This window comes from Anthonomus grandis, chromosome 8 (assembly GCF_022605725.1).
Source record: "Anthonomus grandis grandis chromosome 8, icAntGran1.3, whole genome shotgun sequence".
NCBI classification, from domain to species: Eukaryota; Metazoa; Arthropoda; class Insecta; order Coleoptera; family Curculionidae; genus Anthonomus; species Anthonomus grandis.
Window position 1 is genome coordinate 13,614,385 of NC_065553.1, and position 24,347 is coordinate 13,638,731.

A 24,347-nucleotide genomic window follows, 5' to 3' on the forward strand; every position below is an offset into this window, starting at 1 on the left:
CATATTTTCTTTGAGTGCCCAATTAATCGCGTTATTAATTTTGACCTATATAAGATCTTTGTATTAAAGAAAGGAGTATCACCATTATCTATGACTGACATTCTATCTGCTCCGGACAATGAAACAATAGAGATAATCATGCGATTCATAAACATTAACCAGATTAAAATCTAAAGCTCAACTTTCCAATAACCTTGAACTGTCCTATAATCCTGCCTTAATTGCTTGTTTTAGTGCATTGGTGTGGTCATATCCCTCTGTTGTATCACTAATATTCCTCCTGTTTTACAGCCTTAGATAGAAACAGAATACGCCTAGAGGCCCGATCATAAGTTGTATTTCCTTATCAAAGAGTTACAGTGCAGCAAAGTGTCCTGAGATTCCTACATGGTCCAGAGCCAGATAAAGTAGGATCTCACACAAATCGGGCTGGCAATTGCCTTGCAGCAGAGCCATCAAGTCAACAAGACAAGGCAAACAGAAATAGCACTTACTAGTACTTATGCGGATAAAAAGGTCACTTCAAAGAAAATTATAATCTGTGGGAATATTGGTATTTACAAGTTCTCAAAACATAGGCGATGACAGATGTTTACCAGAATTCTTTTAAGGAATAATTCTAATATTATCCTTTTTAGAATTCAGTTCGACGGTAATTTTAATCGAAAAGAGTTGCGCGGCAGTACCCACTTGTTCTCCCGTAACTTGTCTCTAGTGTTGTGGTTAGTGCCTTTATTGAACTATCAAACCTGTCAAATTAAAAAGGTGAGAGTTTTCACTGAGCATTGTTTTACCTTATGTTTTTCCCATTATTTAAATCATTATCAGTATAAAGAAAGTAACATTTAAATGCGCATCCTTCCCTACTAAGTGTAGTGACCTGATACCTTGGTACGTAAAACAACGCTAGCTACTGTAAGTAGGTGTGCAGCACTAGTGCAACCCAGAGTGTTGTGGCACCTGGGATTATTTTGTAGACTGTGTAATTGGCCATTACATCAGTGTGTTATTTTGTGGAGTACCTGCTAGCACTATCCCATCAACTCGATTTCTAATGCTGGACATCAGGTTTTGTTCTGCCTGGATTGGAGAACAACTCTTTAACAGGGTCTACTAATGTCTATAATTTGAAGGATGTTGGTCTTATTGATAGTTTTATGGTATTGTGTACCTGAATAACCTGAAATGGCCTTGTGTAAACGTATTTTACTTTTAGTTAACAATAGCAATACATGTATCATTCTGTCTTCTTACACGTTCCAAATATACACCACAAGTTACTGTAAGTACATTTATCGTTTTGCTACTGTTTACAAGTTTATTGTTGTGATACATCCTGACAAGATGCTGTGCATATATTAAAATCAAATAAAAATAACTGAAAGTAATATAATACGCCCTCTCAAGAATGTAGGCCCTGACACTCGTAAAGAATAATAAGGGACGCTTAAGAACGTAAGTATATAATAAACCAACATACATAGGACAATACCTATAACACAACTCCAGTCATCCTGGTTCGACAAAGGGAAGAATCATTAAAACAAAATCAAAGACTTACAGCAGAACGGACATTCAAGCAAACTAATAAAGATGACTATAAGGGAAACAGCAGAGACCACAACAAAAGAGTCACAGAAACTGGAGGATCCTACAGAATTTTTAACAATACAAAGCCTTCACCAAAGACAACCATAGGAAGTTAACTTTCGAAGATCAAGTCAGAGTGCCTATTAGACACCAAGAACTGCGTACAGCAATTCATTTAATTTTAATGTAAAATAGTTTTTCATAGAGATTTTTATTAATTTACTTCCAATAATAATAGTTTAGTTTTATTAGAATTCAAGTGTATATTCAGTCTTCAATTATTTGGAGATCAGCGTTTATTCATAGGCTGCTGCTTGTGATTTGTTATTATCAAAAGGAACATTTGTGTGTCATCCGCGTAAGCTTGTGTTTTAGAGTGAATTATACGAAAATGACAATGTAATGAAGTGTAAATTATGCTAAGAGTTTAATATACCTAAAATAATGAAAAATTTAAGCAATGCGACTGTCAGCATTCTAAAAATATCAGGAAAACACTTTCTGAAAAAAGTGTTGATTTTTGAAATACTGTGTATTAAATATCTTAAATTAATTAAAATTTAGAGAAAAGAAGAGATATCTTATATTTCTTCAAGAAAATATTAAATGAAAAATTTAAAATATAGTGACTCCGAGTATTATGGAAGCAAGAAATCAAGGCTACTGAGGCCGGTGAAGACGAAGCGTTGAATTTCAAAATTAATAACATCTATCTTAGTTGCAATTTTGCTGCTAATTATACTAAAATGGAATAATCGGTAAAGTTTAATGGTTTTTATGCAGGCTAAAATGTTAAAAAATAAATCAATAAACTGATAAATGGTGAGAATTTTTTTTGGGTGTCTGGACAATATTCTTATAGCCTTTAGCCTCGAGTCTTCAAAAGTAAGAGTATTGGATGAGAATATTGTAGACCATTTCACCCAATTGACCCATTTTAAAACACCTGTATTTATCTCCCTAACAATAAATTATCCCTACAACAACGGTGGAAGTAAGAACTTTTAGACCAATCACCACTCAAGGTATACATACCTTTTATACTCTCATTGAATTAGTCTTGGCTATATCTAAATTCTGAAAATTTAAATATACAACACTAGTGTAGTATATTTTTCAGTAAGATAGAGCTGATCTTTCAAGAGTTTTTGTATGATGAAAACCTCAGGGATCAAGTCGTAAAAATGTATAATAAACCAAATAATATGGATAAGCATCTTTATGTAAGAAAAGTCCATAAAGCAACAATAAAAGAGCAAATGATAGGATTCGACAGTCTTCTAGGAATTAAATTAAAAGCATGTGAAATTGTTTCTAAAAAAAGTTTAATACTCAATGTAAATTTTTACTTTTTGCATACTCTTTGTCTACTGAATGCTGCTCTAATTTCCATGAACTAAGCGTCTTTATACATATTTCGAAAAGTAAAGTAGTATGTGAAAATAATATTTTGTACTCTTTTCCCTAATTCAATTATATACTGCTTGATTTACCTTATAACTTCCATATCTTTATTGCTCCTATATTTCACCAATATGAAGACTTCTTCATCACTCACTTAACTCTGGTAATAACTAAACTACTAAAAAGTGTGAACTTGACTCAGCTCCAAATTAAATTTTTTTGTTGGAAATAAACTGCCATTAAAGTCAAAAATTCTTAAGTGGATACCCAATATTATAAACAAAAGAGTTATTGCTGTGTGAGACTTGAGTCAGGATTATGTAAACAAACGTAAATTTTAACAACTTTGTATAAGTATAAGCTAAATTAGTGTATATGACACGTATTTTATATAGAGTGAGCGTGTTTCAAATTTGACCATAGGGATTTGGATTATTATAAGGGTTAAAGAAAAATACAGAGTTAATGATACAGTCTAAAGAAGAACCATTGAAAGGGAAGGTATTTTCAATAGAATACTATTTATGGTAACCCTTTAAAGATTTTGATTTTTCTTTCAAATGTCTTGAAATCTATAAAAAATCGAAAATTTTAAAAGGACGCCAAAAAGAGATGAGAATTTCGCATTTAAAAACATAAAAGAGACTCAAAATGCTCAAATCCAAAAGCAGTCACTTGATTTTTTTTTTATACATCCACTCTATATATAACTAAAAATCTAACAATGTCGCAAGGATTTTCTATAGCCCTGGAATTCATACCTCTCATTTACGAAGTCCATTACAAAGTATTCGTCACCTAATAAATCCTAATAAGTAAAACAAACTTAAGCCCGAGACCACCATAAACATAAAGCGACTTTATTTATTATATATAAACAAATGAGGCACATTGAACTTGCCACCAAAGACACTGAAATTACTTTAAAAGGTTGGGCGGTATTATAACATAATTTATATTGTAATTGAATAGGTTGAGCAAGAAGTTTGTATACGGGGTTAATTTCGAAAGGATTTATTCATTTATTGCTTGTAATTGGGTTTCCTTCAGGATTTTATGAAATTTTCAACTTTTTTTTTATTTTCCAATATAAAGTTTCTGTAGTCATAAGTGAGCAATTGACCCAGGTGTTTCTTTTGACTTAGTAGGAATTAGTAGGTCAATCCGTTAATAATATATTTTTGACAAAAAAAATATTTACTATATCGTTATAGATATAGGAAATATATTTCAATTCGATATCTATTTGTATAGGTAAGCTGACAAAATGTCTAACTTTTTTGGATCTTCTAAAACGTTATACTTGATTTTTAAGACACTACTAAATGATCTTTAATGGCCACTTTGTTCTCCTGACTTAAATCTTTTGTATTTGAGTTTCTGAGCCATATTCTGTATTTGAAATCTACTATTATTATTCAATTCTTCCAAGAAATTCAATTTTTCCAGTAACATCAGACAGAGGGATCAGATCAGATATCAATAACGTAAGCAGTCTGGAAAAAATAGTTAAATCTACTTTTCTAATTTATTAGTAAATCAAAGGAGAATATTCTTTCAAATACTTGAGCTCATTATTAAATTCTTCAAAAAAATTGGATTTTTTTTTCTGTTTTTTCACAGACAGCTAAAGTAGTCTTTTAGCTTTTCCAGGGAACTGAGGTCATATCAATGACATAAGTAGTTTGGAAAAAATGGTAAAATTTTCATTGCTTATTCATTGGTGAGTCAAAGGAGAATATTTTTGCAAATAGTTAGGCTCAATATTAGTTTTTCCAAAAAATTGGAATTTGTTCTCATTTTCATAAAGATTGGATCTAAATTGGTATAAGAATCACAGGTTGGACAAAAAGAGGTCAAGTAATCAAATTTGCTCTAAAATGAATGGGCATTATAAAAATAATTTTTATTTTACGGAAAAGCAGTGGCGTACATAATATATTTTTTTAATATTTAGTGAAGACTAAATATTAAGATACGTAGAATAAATAACGAAGGTTCCTGTACAGAACTGGCTAAACTTTATCGAAAAATGGCTCGTGATACTCAGAGGGTGTGTGCTAAATTTCATAAACATATTAGTTAATAAAGTTATGATTATGAAATGATTTTTTCCTTAAGATTTTAACTCCCTGTAGCTCAAAAATTAAGGGGTTTAGGACATTATTTGAACTTAAAATGACCTAAGGATTAACACGCTAAACGATCAGCATCTTATTCTGTAACACCCTGTATAACAAATAAACAATCATTTAATAAAACTAACAGACTTGCCAACTAAAACTCTTTTCAAAGAGAATTTAAATGTTTTTAACGATTTTGCTGCTTTGATGCTACTGGGTAGGTAGTTGAATATTTTTATACACTCATAGAAAAATGACTTTTTGATCAAATTGCATGTTAAGGATTTGGATTGGCAACTTTAGCTTATCATGTTGGGGTGTAGTAAGTATATCGCGGATTGAGAGGGGTGAAGTTTAAACTATATATATAGGCAGAAGATTATCATCATGCCATCCCTAATAAAGAGTGAGTGTCAGCAATCTCTTGGTATAGCTCCGGAGACATATCTCATCTCAAAATTCGCTTTTGGAGGACAAAAAGCAGAAACCAATACCTCTTAACTCTCTGGCCAAGCTCCTGGGTAGCCATTCCTACTGTAAAATATCCCCAAGATAGTTTTTCACCAAAACCGACCATATGCTCCTAGAATTTAAAATTGCCGTTGATGATCAGCCCCAAAAAGCGAGTGTGCTTCACAGGGCAATCAGCAACAGAGACACTATTAATCCAGCATTTAAAGGATATTAATTTATACTTTTCGGGACTTAGTGACAGTAAGTTTGATTCAAACCAGTGACTTATAGGCTGCAGATGTGGGGTCATGATTGCTCGTAGTAATTGAATTGGTATCGTCTGCTAATAGAGTAAATCTACACTGAATATAAAGCATAAAAAGCACTGGTCCAAGCACAGAACCCTGTGCTATATCTCAAGTGACTGACTGGTATTCAGAATGTTCAGAGCCAATGCTGGCGATGTTAGTCAGGAACAGGCCACATACATAGAGGTAGGCTTTCGATAGGGCACAAAAAAACCCACTACTATTTATCTAGGAATAAATTCTGTGAAGAAAACTATGTAGAGCCATGGAAGCCAAATTCAGACTCGCTCAGGATACTGTTAGCCTTTAAAAAAGAAATAACACGGTTCTTTACCAACTCCTCAATGGTCTTGTGAGTTGGAATCGCTTTTGAGGATTTTAAACAAGAAGGAAATGTGCTTCTCTCCCATAAGACATTAATCGCATCAACTCTCATCGATAATTTGATAAGAATTGTATATTTTCCTATATTCAAGCAACTCTTAGATACAATACGAAATATATTCATGAAATTATGCTGCTTCTTGTATGTAATATCCAAATTACGTAAAGAAGGATAGGATTTAGGCAGAAATGGAAAAATGTACCTAATGTAGCAGATTCAAGAAAGACTAAGAAGACCTTTTTATGCATAACCTTAGACTAAAATAACAAAGAATCTATAAAATCAAATTAGACAAATATTGCAATAGTTACGCAAATTACGTAAAAAATACCATTTTAAGATATTATTACACAGAAATATAAAAATTATATGTAGTAGAGATATAGAAAGTTAAAAAATATATTTTAAGTCATGATTTACAAAAAAATTATGATATTTGTATGTTTTTTGTCAAGTTGTGTTAGAAAAATTTAATTTTAAGGTAAAATGGGTTAGTAAGCAATTTGGAATTTAGATTAATAAAGTTTTTTAAGAAGTTAATGGATAACTTTTTTTTCATATGATACACATTGCATGATACTCTTTACATTTCATACATTTTTAAAAAATTTAAAAATTAGCTTAGGTATTTATTACGCGAGGACATTTTTCTGTTTCTTTTTTTGTTGATTTTCGCTACCCGTACAATATTCCTGATATAAAAAAAAGAATAGTTTATCATCTCCTTTTTTTTCTTACTAAATAAGAATAAAATACTTCTATATTAACCCATGTAAATGTAATATAGAATTATAATATATAGACCGCGTACTACTTCATTACCAAGAGTAAACTAATTTTAATGAGATTCCATTTTTTTCTTTAATATATTGCATGAGGTATTGAATATTACCAATTATTGTGAAGGTCCTTCGACATATTGCTTAATCCTTTAAATAATATGTGTTTCCACTATATTATTTTCGTTATATATGGCAAATATTTTAAAGAAGTCATACGAGTTTTAAAATTTTGCAAATTACTGACTTAATTATTAATATTAGTACTGTATAAGTATGATGATGGGTGGTCCTTAAGAATCTTCCGATAATGAAAAGGGTCATTCTATGGGTAATATTGCAAAAAAAAACCTATATATTAGGTCAGAAGCGTTTAATCTGTAAAATTTTATTGTTTTTAATAACCAGAAGGAATTACAAATGAAACTAAAAAAACAAAATAATTAAATTGAAAAAATAATATTATATAAAATAGATTGATATTCTGTAACAAAATTCATTTTTTTTAAATTACTTTAAAATTCATTCAAAAATTGATAATGTATGAAAAGAATAATTTTTTATAGTTGTTGTATTATAAAATATAAGTTTTTATTTAATTATTCTATTATTATTACCATATCTTACCTAAAAATATTTTAAATATGATGCATAAGAAAATGTAAAATTAATGCAATAGTTGTAAGTAATAGAAAGCTATGGATTAAAAAAATCTATATTTTCAATTTTTTTTTACTAGAATAATACATCATTACATTAATGAATTTTACAGTACATTAGGAAATATTGTGACAAAATGTGTTTTTGAATAAAAAATAATTTTATTACTATTTATTTCTTTATGTTAATTAAAAGGTTTATACGACTAAAAGGCAAGTTTTAAAAATAATAATACTGTGAAAAAAAAAATAAAAATAAATTTAAAAAAAAAACATAAAATTAACATAATTAAAATATACCATAAGCTGTATTTCATAATTAAAAGTTTGTTTTTTTTAATAAACAAAACAGGAATACAGACAAATCATATTTTAGATAAAAATATAATAATAATATTAATATATCTTTATTTAGCAAAATATGCTACTTATAAGTCATAGCGGATTTAAATAAATAATGAATACAACGTAGATGTACTAAAAACGTTAATACTAAATACTAATATAAAAAACAATAAAACATGAGACTATAATACTTAAAAAGATGTTGTCTAATTAACCGCTTAAACTTCTTTTCCATTACATGGCAAACACAATCCTTCCATTGTTCGTTATTGGTCTCAGGAAAACGAGCACAGAAGTTTTCAGTTTCGTACCCAGTATCCTCAGAAATTGAATGTTTGGGAAGGTATTTTGAGCGACAATGTTATTGGGCCATTTTTTATTGATGGCACTTTAAACGCCCAAAAGTACCTTGAGTTGCTGCAAAACCAAGTTCTTCCTGCCATTCAAATCCTACCTGATGTAGACCTGGGATATTTTCAGCAAGATGGCTGTCCTGCTCATAACGCGGCTAGGGTAAAAGAATTTTTAGCAAATACTTTTCCTAACCGCCTTATTAGTGGGACTGGCGATATTAAATGGCCTCCTAGATCTCCAGATTTGTCTCCAAATGACTTTTATCTGTGGGGTTACCTTAAGAACACCATTTACAAGCATGAATTTAGTAGGCCAACAGATTTAGAGGAGTTGCGAAATAAAATTGTCGAAGGTGCCAATTCCATTTTACCTGAAACTCTTTTGGAGGTGCGAAATAGCTTTTACGATAGGTTAAGTTTTTGTTTAGCGAAAGAAGGCGGTTTATTTGAGCCTTTTATTTAAAAAATTATATGTTGTTACGTTATATATGACGTTGCAAAATTTCGCCTCTATGCGGTTTCCTATAAGTAACGAACGAAAACACAATCTGTATAGCAAAAGTAGTAGTTGACCGAAAACAGCTCCTTGAGAAACATCAAAAATGTGGAAACATCAACAATCTGGAGCACTAAAGACAGAGTCTGTGTGTTAACGTTATATAAATGATACTGAGAATGAAAAATATATATTATATAGGAAAAAATCACAATGGCACTAAGGAGTTAAATTCTTAAAATACACAAATCGTGGCTTTATCCTTTATCCATAAATCAATCTAGTTTTTTGAAGATATATGCATCCTTTAGATTCAAGTAAATATTTTAGGCAAAACACAGTGTGGATATGTCTTGTTGATCGGTTTATTTGCCAATAATGACCATAGTCTCAATTTAATACATATTTCTAGGATTTTATTATTTGTGCTTGTTAATGCTATTAGCCTATAATTATGTTTTTTTTGTCTGATTTGTATTAAAGAAGATACTTTAAAAATTCTATTTATTAACAATTTTGAGATATATACCAGTGCCAAATAAGATAGAAATTGAATCCACTTTCATAAAATTGGTTTTATATCTTTATTAGTTGGGTTCTAATAGGTAAGCTCATTCACAGTATATCATTTTTTTTTTGGATTCTCATAGTGCTTTTGAAGAAAAAAATAGTAATAATCTCAAAAACTTCGATGGAAAAATGAAGATCTAGTTGTAATAGCAAAAGGGAATATATATTTAGTATTTCATTATCCAAAGTTTACATTTTTGGAAAATTTCATTTTGAAGTTTCATTTCTGCTCACCTCTGAGAAATGTTCGAGTTTTGGATTTCCAAAAATATACAAGACATTACAAATATACAAAAGAAAATTCATTCAAACATTCCTAATAAACGAAGGCGTTTTTAGTAATCTTGTATATCTTCTCCGCATTGAAAACAACTTTTATGTCTTTTAGTCATTTAAAATATATTTTTGTTTAGTTCGAAGCATTTCACGTTTTTTTTTACATCTTTTAGGTCAATATTTGACGTAGTTCCTAACTACTTCATGAATATAAAAAAAATTATTTAATAATATAAATAAATGTAATAGCTATTACCTAAAATCCTTTTTCACTTAGATTTATCCGTAGAAAATTAATAAATATACTTGTGCGTTTGAATGAAAAAACGCTCTATTCTATTTAAGTCAGTTTTGCCAAAATATGTCAAATTCTGGCCACCTAAAATATATATGCGTCGAAAAAAATCTGCTTGTCAAATGTTAATACTTCTGCAGGATAGTTCAGATATTAAAACAATCTTTTTTTGCCTACTTTTGCACTCACTCCTGTATAATATTAATCCAGACTCAAATATATGACCCATTACTAAAGTATAGTAAACTAGTTTTAATGGGTTTCTATTTTTTCTCTAATATAGGTATCGCATGATGTAAGTATGTACGTATACGATATTGCCAATTATTTCGAAGGTCTTTTTGACCTGTTACCAAATCTTTAAAACTAAAAATTAGCGCAATGATCCTCCATTATTCCGCTCGTTTAAAATATAACGTTTCCCCGCTCTTAGATTAAGCACGAAACAGTTTATTATACCAAATTTTCATAAATAAAACTAATTAATTTTTATGTTTTATTTTATGTGAAGGTCGCGTATTTCGAGCATTGCACTAAAAAAATAAAAATAATAATATAATGCAATGTCGGTCGACATCCTGGCAAAATTTTTATCACATTATTGCCTGTTTTCATATTAATTCCTTTATGATCAAACCTTAATATAATATGAAAGGAAACGTGTATATAAGATTTAATTATTATTTACTGAAACTGGCCAATTAAGTCTTTTAGGTTTCGCAATAGCTGTAAAATTGCCCATTTATTTTTGTAAAACAATAATTTTACTGTTGATGACTAACTAACTCGTGTTGTACATATTAAAAAAAAAACAATAAAACCAAAATATAACCTAAATAAATGCGCGTTAGATTAAAACTTACAAGACCTAAATAAGAGTTGTGCCCATCCCAGGTCTGGCAACAAACCATGACTGATGGCCTACTTTATACCCAAGTAAACAAAGAAGCTATCTAGATATCTTTAGAAGCTATTTAGATTGAATTGAACAAAAAATTAATAGGTTTTATAATATTATACCATATACTACGGTCAACCCTTTATAATTAAAACTTAAGGTGAGGAAAACAAGGTGAACCTGTAAGATTCAACTTTTTATAGATTGGTATATATTATCTTGCTATTTGCTTTAATATTTAGCAAAGGGCAGCTGATGAATTATTTTGGATCACGCCTTAATTTTCCATATTCTTGATTTTACAAAATTACCACTGTCAGTTAATATTTTCCAATTATTTTTAAGAAAGGTTAGTAAATTACTGGTATAAGTATTAAACGTTTTTGGTTTATTTATTATTTTTATATTTTCAGTATGTATTCCAGGAATTTTATGTAGTTTCTTTTAGACTTTGAATTTTTGAAATGACATTTAAAATAGAACATTGAATGAATATTGTTTTGTATCATTAATAATTAGGCATTTTGACCAACAAAAAAAATGTTTTGTCTACAATAAATATTGTTGTTAAGTGTAATTTGTGATTTTGAAATGAATTTATCAATTTTCATGTCAAAATATTTAGTGTAAATGTTTAAGTTTTCGTATTCTGAAAAGAATGATAATAATTACCAATTTTTTGCTAATTATTTAAATGTTTCGTAATATGAAAATATAAGGATTTTCAGAAAGAAAAATTTCAATATTTTCACTGGACCTTCAATAAAATTTAATTGAAGCATTTCAAATTTCTTCCTGTCGTTTGGAGTTGGATTGCTCTTTCAAGGAATTTATAATTATGGTTTATTTCTTTAAGGGAGGCGTTCAAAATATATTTTATAAGTTAGACCATTGTTGCAGTAAAGTGGTGAGATGAGCAAACTAAAAAATATTTAGTACCCCCATTTCCAAGAGAATAATAATAAACTTTGTTAAACCATACTATTGTCCTAATAATTTATTGTCTTGGTAAACTTACTTTTTTTTCAATTTTTAGTTGGGTTTTTAGAGCAAAAAGTATGAAAGTAAGCTACTTGAAGTTATTTCAAAACCTTTATATAAACTTTTACCTAAAAGTTATTTTAACTTAACATCAACCTCTTCTACATAATATTTATAAATCTGATTGCTAAACTTAAATTAACATTGCTATTGAAACCCACATGGTTCAATAATTTCAGCTCCCTGTTGAACTACCTGTATATTTATAAACTTGAACCCTTGATGATGAGCATGTCTATTTTTATAAGACCATATTATGAAGTATAAATGGAATGAAAAACTTATTTATTTATCTTCTTATTTTATATTTTCGGCGCATTTTTTCTATTTTATTTAGGAGTAATAACTTTGTATGTCTGTTACGCATTTGAGGTAATTTTAATATTTTTTATAGTTTTTTTCTAGCGAACCAGTACTATAGAAATTACGAATACGTACTTAAATAATAAATATCAGTTTATACGTGTATACAAAGGATGATCTTTATGACGTTCTTCTGATGAAATAATCATAATTATATAATTTAAAATCTTCTAAAGACCTTGTTACAGGTGTGACAATTTTACCTTTTACAGTTTTCAGAACATCAAATGACAAATACATGGTGGTTTCCAGACTTCAAATGACGAATACATAACTATGTCTCAAAAATCTCTAGGTCAAACCATATCTCTGATGAGGTTGTTCAAATTCATGATTATGTAAATAAACGCTAATTCCTTTTTATTTCGCCCTTGATAATATACATGTTAATAATATTCTGATCGTTTTTTATGCTGATTATAAGTATATAATACTTTTTAGGAACTTTACTGTCTTTTTATTGGGTTGCTTTTTCTGGAGTGGAGAAGGTTCATTTTATTGGACATACTCTAGAATGTTATGTTTCCCTATGCTGAGTGGGGGATTCCTTTGCGATTCGTCTTTCAGTAAGACAATGACCTGAAGCCACGAACTTAATAAATACACCTGGACTGCTAATGCATATGGCCACGATATCCAAAAATGACCACTGCCTGGTGGTCGCCATTTTAGTGGTTGTGTCCTTTTGATGTTGGACTGAACTTTTACAATGTTGCCAACAAAAAATATGTGGCGAATATACGTAAGAATATAAATACGTAATATACGTATACGTAAGAATATAGTACGAATATAAATTGCCTAGTTTTTGGTGATTGCTTATATCCTCTGCAACAGGCGATATAGTTTCGTCCTTATTTAATACGTGGATAATGTATCACCAGCCTTATTTGAACGTATTTGGTTCACTCACACTCAAAGCCGAATTATTGTGAATTATCTGTGTTTATGATAGAATAATATATAAAGTTGTTTATTTTTACTATATAAACCCTTGCTAATTACAAACCCTCATAAAGTCATATATATTTTGATTTTTATAGATGGTTTTACTATATATTTGTGTTATGTGGTTTTACCTATTAATGTGGAAACACTGTGCATGGAAGGAAAGTAAAAAAAATATTAAAAATAGAAATAAAATAAGTGTTTAACCGAAATTTAAATGAACATAATCATTTTCATGGTATTAGGATTTATAAGGTTTAAGTCTAGATTTATAAGATTCAAGATTATTAGAATAATAAAACAGATATTTTAAAGTGCATGCATCTATTCCAAGTTAATTGGAACTTTTTCTCATTTTAGGTGAGGATTACTTTCTTTTATAAATTTTAAATTCTTAAGAAAGTCCAAGAAAAATCACAGATCTAACGCAATTATCTTAAATATCTTAACTAAATGCAACTTTCTATATTGTATTTGTAAACATAACCTCTCAAAAACTTTAATTATTGTTTTATTTCCCTACGATTGGTACACCTGAAATTTGTCAGAGTGACCAACATCGAAAGAACACAATCACGCAAAATGGCGGCCCCCTAGTAGTGGTCATTTTCTTTTCATTGAATTGGCAGTCCAGGTATATTTATTAAATAGGAATAATATCCAAGTCCTCTAATGGCCGGCACAATCACCGGATTTAAACCCTATTGAGAAGCTGTGGGGCGAGGTTGATCGTCAAATCCGTACCACGACATTTTCAAACAAACGTACTTTAATTGAAATCAACAAGGTTTGGGCCAATATGTTCAAAATTTCATCGATGTCATGTCGTTGTCAAAAAGTTATAGCTTATAATAAATATCCCATTAACCCATAGCTTAGAATTATCTATATTGTGTTTTTTGTTGTTAAATAGAATAAGATTTTGATTTAATAAAAGTTGCTGTATCTTGTTGCGCTAATAAAGTGTGTTAAGCATAAAATTTATTGAACTTAAGGTTATTTGATATTTAATAACAATTATATTTAGCCTGATTATATTTAGACTTTTCAAACTGCCAGTTGTTTAATATCTATATTATAAGGTTGATAATAAAAGAAAACCATACAGCCCGTGGATAACCTACAAACTTGGCATTTATAGTAGCAAAGCAATTTTAAATAGGTTCATAAGATTGTTTTAGGAAACATAGAGTTTTTATTGACATGATTTAAAGGTTAATTTAGTAAACTAGGATTTAGTAGTAGACATTTTTGAATTTTTGAATGAATTGCATAAAATCAAAGCCTTTAGAGCTCCCTATTTAATATTTACTATCATTATGCATTCATGTCATGTGGTTATTAACTTTCCTATCCATAATATAAATTGCTTCCTGGAGGAAAACAAATTTCTAGAAAAGTAGAAAAAGGCCAACGTTCTTCCTTTACCCAAAATTAAAAATCGCACAGAATTTAACCATTTTCCTCTTATATCTATCTATTCTTCCTATTCTTTCCAAAATTATGAATCAAAAGGGACTATAGCTTTGTTACCGGATTACCTCAAGTTACGAACTACATATTTGGTCTTCGGATAAAGATCAGGCAATTTTTTTAATTATCCTAGACTTTATCAAAGCATTTAATATAGCAAATCATGAGATTGTAATCATGACTCCTATCGTTGTTACATTATATAGGATTTTATGAGTTGGTTTTAATACTTATTTCATCTTTTCTATCAAACTGCAGTCAGTTTTATTAAATGGCAAAACATCTAATAACCTTAACATTATCTCCGGTGTACCATAAGTTCGCATTTTTGATGCATTGCTATACCAAATTTACTCATCCCAATGAACGAAAACATTAAGTAAAATGTACCGATTGATATTTGTGGTATGAGAAACAATCATTTAATGATCCATGCTTGTGTTGTAGAATGATCTTTGCTACTTGGTTGCACCGGCCTAAATAAGTGTTCTGAGCATGGCTTCGATACCCTGCAATGATACACTAGATTCGCCAACTGCACCGCCTTTTCTACATTTGTCTTCTCTAGTTTCAAATAATGCTTCTCATAGTTGCGTGTTCTTACAACTCGATCTTGAATAGCTGTCAGAAAACCTTCTGGATATTATAATTGATCTGCACCAATTCGTTGTATATTCATATGCAGCCAACTTCATTAGACTGTGTTGGAATTCAAGCAATTAGTCTTAGTTTTTTCTCTTGACTTCTGCATAGTTTATGTATGCTATATAGCATCCTCTTCCGCTTTCTCATCTAGGGACATATTGCCTTTTTAGTAATGCTTTGTGGCGAAGACCAAATGGACATCTGACCACTTCAAGATTCCAAAAGTGTAGGTCAATACTGGTGTAGCACAGGTGTTTAATGCGTCGATCTGATTTTTGGCAAATAGGTCGATATTGAGCACTTTGGTAATCCTGTTTTTATATTAAGCAATAAATTCTGCTTTTAATCGCGTATAGTCGATTCGTTGGTTTTGGAGCGTGTAGAAAAAATAGTATACTTATTAAGAACTATAATATAGTAATCACATTGAGAAGAACTATAACACTGTAACTATCAGCGAGTGGAGCTGATAATTATTTTTTTATTAAAGAGCATTATCGGTAAGGTCTTTAAGATGTCATTTTGCTAGGCATTCTCCATTGGACATAATAGCCCTGAAGACAAATCGTTACTCTGAAAGAATATCTGAAGTATCCTCACGATTAACAGGCTTGTGGATCTTTAGAAGACCACAAATGCTTGGGATTTTGGTATTTGGTCTATTGCTTTCTTTTTATGGGGTATTCTGTATGGAGTAACTCTGTGCACATATTTCTGCACTGTAAAAAATGGCTTTTTAATTTTTACTACAATGTTGCGACGCCCTTTTTTTTACAAATTATAGTAAATTTTATCTTATTTGTAGCAAGAAGTCCTATGAGCATATAAAAGCAAATATGACAGTATTATAAACTCGTCAAGTGGTGATTAGTCCAATACTGAGTCGCATATTTTGCTACAATGAAATCAGAAAATGTGTCAAAATGATTGAGAGAGCGATTGCTTTTAATATGTATCTTAAGTCTACTCTTAGTCCTTGTTAAGAGTAAATTAATTATTTATAGAAAACCCTTCAAAAATAGTAATATTTTATGTCTGACCTTGTGGCAGAATTCTTAACAAAATATATGTTTCAATTCTATCAATCCTACAATTTTTACGAAACAGACTGCGGATTTAATTTTAAAGTGTATTAAAAACACATAATTTAAATTGGTCACCTATCTTAAAATCAACCTTCCACTTGAAAAACAATGCCATCCATGCACTATTTACTATTTGCTTTATTTGACAGGAGGAAAGCATTTCTTAAAAGAATTTTGAACAATTTAAAATCTTATAATAATCAATGTGTTACATTTAAAATAAATTTTTTACTATAGCAAACAAGCGGAAAAAACTAGATATTTATCTGACGAAAAACAAAGAAAAACACAAAGTCACGGTCTCACAACATGTAATTAAACGGGCTACACGTGTTTCGCTCTAGTTAGAGCATCATCAGGCCTTTAGAAGCCATCCACACACACTTCACAGTACATAAATAGACAACATTGTTTAACTTTGAGACTAAAAGTATTATTCAAAGTTCTAATTCAAAAACACGAAGAAAGTAAATAAGAATTATAATATTTTTATCAAGACCATATATTCCTTGATTAATTTAACTGAAGAGAAATTGATCAATGACACGAAATCTGGAAAATGATCTGGCAAGGAAAAGAAGTTCCTTCGAAAGAAATTAGTGGCTCTTTTAATAAAAAATGAACTAATAATAATGATAATTAAAGATGCTTTTGTTTAACATATGTAGTATATATTAGTACATGTTATTTCAATGAAATGTTTGTGTTTCATTAACTCAAGCTGTAGGTTTGTGCAATTAGCTTTCAAAAATTCATGATATTTTTTAACATGACAATCCGGAGATTTTTTTATAGCAAACAGACAATCCTCGAATTGTGATTCTGTTAATGAATCTAGGAAGTTTTATAGCAGATCTCTATTATAAGTTTGATTTTTTTGCCAGTTTATAAATAATTAGTTAAATTTCAAGCAATTTGTAAGTTTCATATGAATTAAAATATTTTTTCTAGACAGTAATGACTATGATGAGAGTGAATTTGTCTTGTGGCTCTCAAATGAGAAAGATAATATCTTAGAAATAGTAAACTTTCTTCTCATAAGATGTGGCATCAAACTTTTCAATATTATTTGAAATTTTTCTGTTTTTCGTGTCATCTATAATTATTCAATTTTGTCAACAGTATCTCCTTCTTTAAATATATCAGATTTCTGGATACATTGTATAAAATTTGTTACCAAATTGCAACGCTTTAAATTTTAAGGACAATTCAATTATAATTTTATAGAAATTGCTTTAATAATTTATTACCGTCTCTAGTTGTACTTTTTAAGGAAAAAATCCTCTAATTATAGCATTTGTTCTTACACATTTTTTTCAGTGTATCGTATCCTTTACCATGATTGTGTTGCCCGCGTCAACACAACCATAGTACCAATTTTTAATACAGCAAATTTTTATTGGATTTAAAAGACCTTACGAGTTTTGAGCAATTTAGGTCTAATTCTTTGACTTTTTTAAGAATTCTGGCCGTCTTAAAACGAATTTTGTTTGCTTAATACGCACTAGGTACGCGCAAGGCAAAAATTGCAGAAGAAATGCAACATTTGCAGAAAAAAAATCATCCGTTTTAACTGCTTGTTGTTTCTTGCTAGATCTAGGTCCTAAGGGACCTAATTATTTGAAAACAATTTACAAAAAAAAATGCCGAGCACTATGGCGGTAATACGAGATGGAAGTATTATTGGAAGAAAGTATGTAAAAAATTAAAGTTATTTTAAAGAAAAAATGTCTTGTACGTTTATTAGGTCCTAAACTTTTCATACTACTCTAGTATATAATGAGCCTCCTAACAAAAGAATTAGGGCGACCTCAAGCCATCAATATTCTACCTCAACAAGAACTGAAATTAAAGACCGAGGGAGAACTAGAAGCTTAGCCCTAAAACTTGACCCACTTTTGTAGGGCCAGCCCTACGCACGTTTGCTACGCAACGCCAAGGAGAACTTACGAAAATTGTTGCGCATCTTCGGGTAATTGACGATAAGTAAATAATCTCGTGTAAGCTCTTGACTGCTTCTGTTTTTTGTTTTGTAAAAAAATATAATATTTTATTTTATATACGGAACTTCAGAATTTTTTTATTCCTATAAGTTAGATGCATAAAATATATGTATCCGAGCAACCTGAGTTCAGTTTAAAAGGAAATGTAGGTCGAGATAAATCAATATCGTGCCCAATAGGGCCGATTTAATCAGGAACAAAGAGAATGTACTTGCTTTGTATACAAGAATAAATTTCAAGACTGGGGCATGAACCCTTATGAATGCAAGGTTTTTGCCCTACACGTGCTTTGCATACGAAATAAAAGCTTAAGATTTTTTTTACATCTAAGTGTATTGAACTGGGAAGTGGCTTGCAAAATTATTTTTTCTTTTTGCGAAAGTGCAATTATTTCAATTTAAATAAGGAGTTTAATCATAGGGGCAGTTAACCAAGCCCTAGAGGGAGCGGAATTTAATTTATATTGCATGTAGACAACTTTAATTAATGTTAATGAATCAAGAGAATATGAAAATTCTGTGGAACTTTGTCTACCTCGATCTGTATTCCATTTAGTAAACATATTAATGATGTAAAGTAATACTTTTAAAAGCGTTTATAAATAAAACTCGATTTTTATTTGATAGTGAAAATAAAACAATTTCAAATTAGGGTAGTTTGCTTTAGATAGATTCAGTTTCACCTGAAATATATATGACAAACATTTTGTACAGATATTTTAGAGACACACTGTATATTAATGCCATAAAATTTAGCAGGAATTCTAGGTACTTTGGCAATATCGCATGACTTTTTTACGTAATTGTTACCCTCTGAGTTCTGCTCGCGTCTAATTTTTATGAATAAAAATTTTGTCAAACCTTGACAATCTCATTGTACCGACATTGTCAGTTTGACATAAATAATAAATTTGAGTTTCAGTTTTTTTTCATAGTTCAATAGCAAAGGATAATTTTTTTTTTCCTAATATCTATATGCGTGGCATTTAGAGTATTAAATAAAAATACTTGGTTTTTAAATAATATAATTCAATAATTTAATATTCCAGTATTATTTAACATATTATTATTAACTAACATACTTATATTAACCGAATACAAAATTAAATATAGAAATTTTAAAATGAGCTATATTCCATGTTGCCAAGAAGTAAATACAGACATTTTGCTTACTCTTTGATACTAACTAAAGTTAAAGTCACTATATTGCCCTCCGAACTAAATGCATTTTACCATTTTATTATTGCTTATGCGCAGTTATTATTAGTTTTCAAGTGTCACTACACTTGCACACAGAAGTAGTAAAGGCATTGATAGAGGGCTTCTACTTTCTTTGTTTTTATTCAAAATTGTTAAATTTAAAGGATTTAAAGTTAGGGTTGGAAGACTAAAATGTTAATATTTTTTGGCGACCAATATGAGGAAAAAATTTTTTTTTCAAGAAATAATAATTTTTAGATTATATAAGAATAGAGAGGTAAAATAATAAAAATTATTAATTTTAGTAAAGGTCATATCATTTTCATATTTTCCTTTCTATGCTTTTGCCAAAATCGTTACAAAAATGTAAAAACACACCAAAATATGATTTTATTCTACATGTTAGACACTTTTCTTATATTTTTCCCTGAACCTTAATTGGAATAAAATTTGTTAATATGCATAGTTTTGGGTCGGGCTTATAAAGCTTTACGTCAATTGTCCATGTAACTGTGCTATTTGTTAGGAATCAAGAATGTTAACGAAATGATGTTTATAAAATGCTTCTACCCGATTTTTATTTAAAATTGTTAATTTTAAAAGAAGAACGTTGGGTTGGAATATTCAAAATGGTAATATTTTTGGCGCCCAACATGCGTGGAAAAAGTCACAATCATTTTCATCTTTTCGTTTCTACGGTTGTGCCAAAATGGTGACAAAAACTTTAAAACATTACTTCGTATTTTTAAAACTTTACGTCCATTGTGATCTTTTTATTATTTTAAAGGTTATTTCATTTTGGAGCGTAGATTATCTACCTTGTGAGTCAAGGAATATGCGGGGTAGCTTATTACGTTGAAGATAACGCGCTCCTGGACTATTATATGTTTAAATATTCTCCATGATTTAAAGATATTTTGTACGATGATTTTTGTCGCAAAACCAGATCAAAATCAAATCAAAATATGCTTTATTGCCATAAGAGATAATCTTGTTGACAAAGCTGTATGAGAAGAATGGCATTACCATACATAGGTACAAACAAAAAAAAACACATATACAATACACAAATCATACATACATAAGTATAAAATAGCGACTAAAATAATGCTCAAAAAAGAAAACCTCTTACAGCAAAACTTAAGTACTACATACACATTTCTGACAGGGCACAGACAAATATTCGTCAGAAAATATAAAATATATAATATTATATATTAAAATCTATCTAAAAAGAAGTCATTTACTTCATAGTAGCCTCTTGCAACCGACAATTTTTTAACCCTTTTCCTAAAAACTCTATTACTTTGCACTTCCTTAATATCCGCTGGAAGATGGTTAAACATTTTTTTACCATCAAATATAAATGACCTTTTTATTAATAAGTTTGAGGGTATAGGCAAAACCACACCATTAGCCGTTCTGCTGCTATAAAGGTGCCTATCTCCAACATTGAGATATCTGTACTTTTTGAGAATTAAGCACACTGTTTCCAGTATAAATAAAGAAGGCAACGTAAGGATTTTGTGAGTAATAAAAAGTTCGCTACATGAATCTTTTAGACCTACTTTGCAAATATATCTGATAGTCCTCTTTTGCAAGAAAAAAACACTCATAAATAATTGATTGGTACACGCACCCCAAAAACACAAACCATACCTCAGATACTCAGATGTGACTCAATCAGTGCAAAATAGGCATTCCTGGCTATACCTCTACTTCTCTTGTTATGATTTTAAGGGCATAACAATTAGACGCCAACTTGTTGCACAATAATCTGATATGACTTTCAAACTTCAATTTGTTGTCAAGACTTATTCCCAAGAACTTATTCTCATTTAAATTATTTAAATCAATGTTTCCAAGGCAAACTCTGCTCAAACTGCATTTAAAGTCCATTACATTTGTTTTAAGAACATTTAAAGTTAGCTTGTTGCAGTCACACCATTTTTTAATTTTGGCTAAATCTCTATTAACTGTATTATTTAGGTTTTCAACACTAACATCATGCCAAAGTACCGTTGCATCATCTGCAAATTAAATAAATATACCTTGTATATCAAGGTTTGCCATATCATTTATATATATCAAAAACAAAATGGGACCGAACACTGATCCCTGTGGGCCACAATGTGAGGCTGCTGTTTTAGAAATATGATAAATTTTTATTTTTCCGTAACATTTTTTTCGTTACCTGTAATATCTAATAAAAAGCGTATAGAACCAAAATTAAAACTCTAAATTTTGACATTATAAAGATATTTGCAATTTTACGTTAAATTTAAAAACATCTTTAAATACACGATGATCTGTTAAGAATATGTATTTTTGTAACACCCTTTTATTTGAAGTTTTTGGTTTTACTAAATATTACTGTAAAATTGTACATTAGGTTCTCCTAAGACCTATATCATGTTAAACATGCAATTAAACAATAAGGAAAAAATTATTATAAAATGAGTATCTCCGTACTTGATTGGATAAACCACAGTAGAATAACACAATTTTAGAATGATACCGAAGTGAGAAAATGATATATCCGACAAAGTCGAGATTTCGGCTCTCCTAAGACCTATATCACGGACGCAGTTTATCAATAAGCGAAGAATTATTATGAAATGAGTATTATAGATTTTAGAACAACATAATTTTAAGAGTAAAGCTTTTAATTTTTTTTCTTGATCAAATTTGAAAAAAATTCGGATTAATGAATATGGAATGCAGTGACACAGTAAAAGTAAAAAATTTGAACTTTGCTAAAAGACTTGTCTTAAGTGTAAAGTCTTTTATTTTTTAACTAATCATTATAACTCAAATAATCAGATTTCAATTTTTTAAATTTAAACGCAGTGCCTTATACATATAACTGAAAAGCACAAGATTGGATAGGGGTATAAAACAAGAGCCCAAAAGGAGGGTGTGGACATATTGGATATAGCAAGGCCACACTCAACGCCCAGGGAAAGTAAATGTTTGGGCAGGAATTGTAGTCCAGCAAGTTATGGACCCAATTTTCTTTGAAGCAATCTTAATGCAGCAAGATATTTACAGTTTTTACAAGAAGAACTAATTCCAAATCTAGCTGCTCTGTTTTCTGATCTAATAGAAGCATATGCCAAATAGGAACATCTGGTTTCAATAAGATGATGTGCCTCCCCATTTTGCACGTTCTCAGGCAGATGGATTGGTAGAAGAGGACCTTTTGAATGGCCCTCATGATCTCCCGATCTAACTCCAGATTTAACTTTAGATTTTTTCTCTTTCTAAAATTGAAAGTTTTGTGATGTGTCCAAGTCCGCAAATATTGAAGACGTTGAAAACCAGAATAATGCATAAGTGTAGAATAATTTCTCTAGAAGTTATAAGAAACGTTTAAAACGAATGTCAATTACGTTTAGGGCATTGCCAAATAGTAAATCGGCTACATTTTGAACACCTATAAAAGGAAAAAAATTTGAAAAAAAATTGTCATATCTTATTTTTGGAACACACTGTACACTTTCGTTTTTAACATAAAAGAGCGTACAAATACTAATCGACAGGTCCGAGGATTTTTTTTGAGAAAAAAAAGTATATGAACTACTGACATTGTTCCAAGGTGCAGACTCACACTAGAAAATTATAATATCTACTATAAGATAAATAGTTAGAATAATTTTCTGGAAAAAAGTTCTTAAAAAATATGAAAATATTAATAGGAAAGTGAAAACATTCTTACTAGACATTTTATAAATTAAACTTATGCGGCAATTTTCTGATTATTGAATTATTCTTTTTAGCCTTATTTGTACACATCTTGCTGTATCTAAGATATATTAAAATGTTTCAATTTGAAGACTTAATTAAAAAAATTATACTATATTTAAAGCTTCGCCCTCAAGTTTACCTATCCGCCCCGAAATATCCGGTACACTTTTCTCAAAAACCTTGTAAAATAATTTTAGAAATTTTAATACAAATCTGCTGTAAAATAATAACAGGAAACTTGTTCTTACGTGTTTTTCTATTGTTTCCAACTCGTATTATAGTCCAACCCTCCCTCAACTTCCCACATATTGACCTTAACATACTTAAGAATTAAGCGCAGTAAAAACTAAAATCACCACCACACAATCACAAATGAAACTTACCTTTATATACTTATAACAAACACATAACAATACATGCCATAACACCAGGAATTTGTCACAAAAAAATGTGTCACCCTTGTTATACAGTTCTAACCCGATAGGGGTAAAAAGTGGTTGTTAGTTACCCCCGTCTCTATACCGTCACAGAATCCAGCAGTTTTCAGTTATCCAGTTCCCAGTCCCCAATTCCCGACTGCGGCCGCTGAATTTTCAGCAGGCAAGCGCGAAACGAGCGTTGTCGCCGGTGAGCGTCGTTTTCGCGACGCCTACCGCTGATATCGGCCGGTGACGTCACGGCGTCCGCTCGCGCCAAGGTGCGTGCTGATTCGCAGAAGGTGGGGGAGGTCGTCTAATTAAATCGTTTTATTTTGGTTGTGCATAAAAGAATGGTATTCTGGGTGTCTCATAGGTCATGGTCCAAGCTGATGGAGGACCTAATAGAAGAGGTCATGATTAAAAAATGTAAAAAAACCTTAACTTGAATGCTTGATTTTACGTGAAATAAACTCAGTATACTCTTATTATT

General features: G+C 30.1%; 1 protein-coding gene across 2 annotated transcripts in view; it reads right to left on the minus strand.

The window, feature by feature from the left end:
• Positions 1-24,081, minus strand: part of LOC126739389 (uncharacterized) — a 69,851-nt gene extending 45,770 nt beyond the window's left edge. The window contains exon 1 of one of the 2 annotated variants that reach the window (XM_050445047.1): positions 3,756-3,810. In XM_050445047.1, coding sequence (XP_050301004.1) covers positions 3,756-3,775 — 20 coding nt within the window. In that variant the 5' untranslated portion in view covers positions 3,776-3,810. Of the gene's footprint in view, positions 1-3,755; positions 3,811-23,821 lie in introns of those variants that run through there. The other variant, XM_050445048.1, reaches the window with a different exon arrangement.
• Between the last annotated feature and the right edge of the window lie 266 nt (positions 24,082-24,347).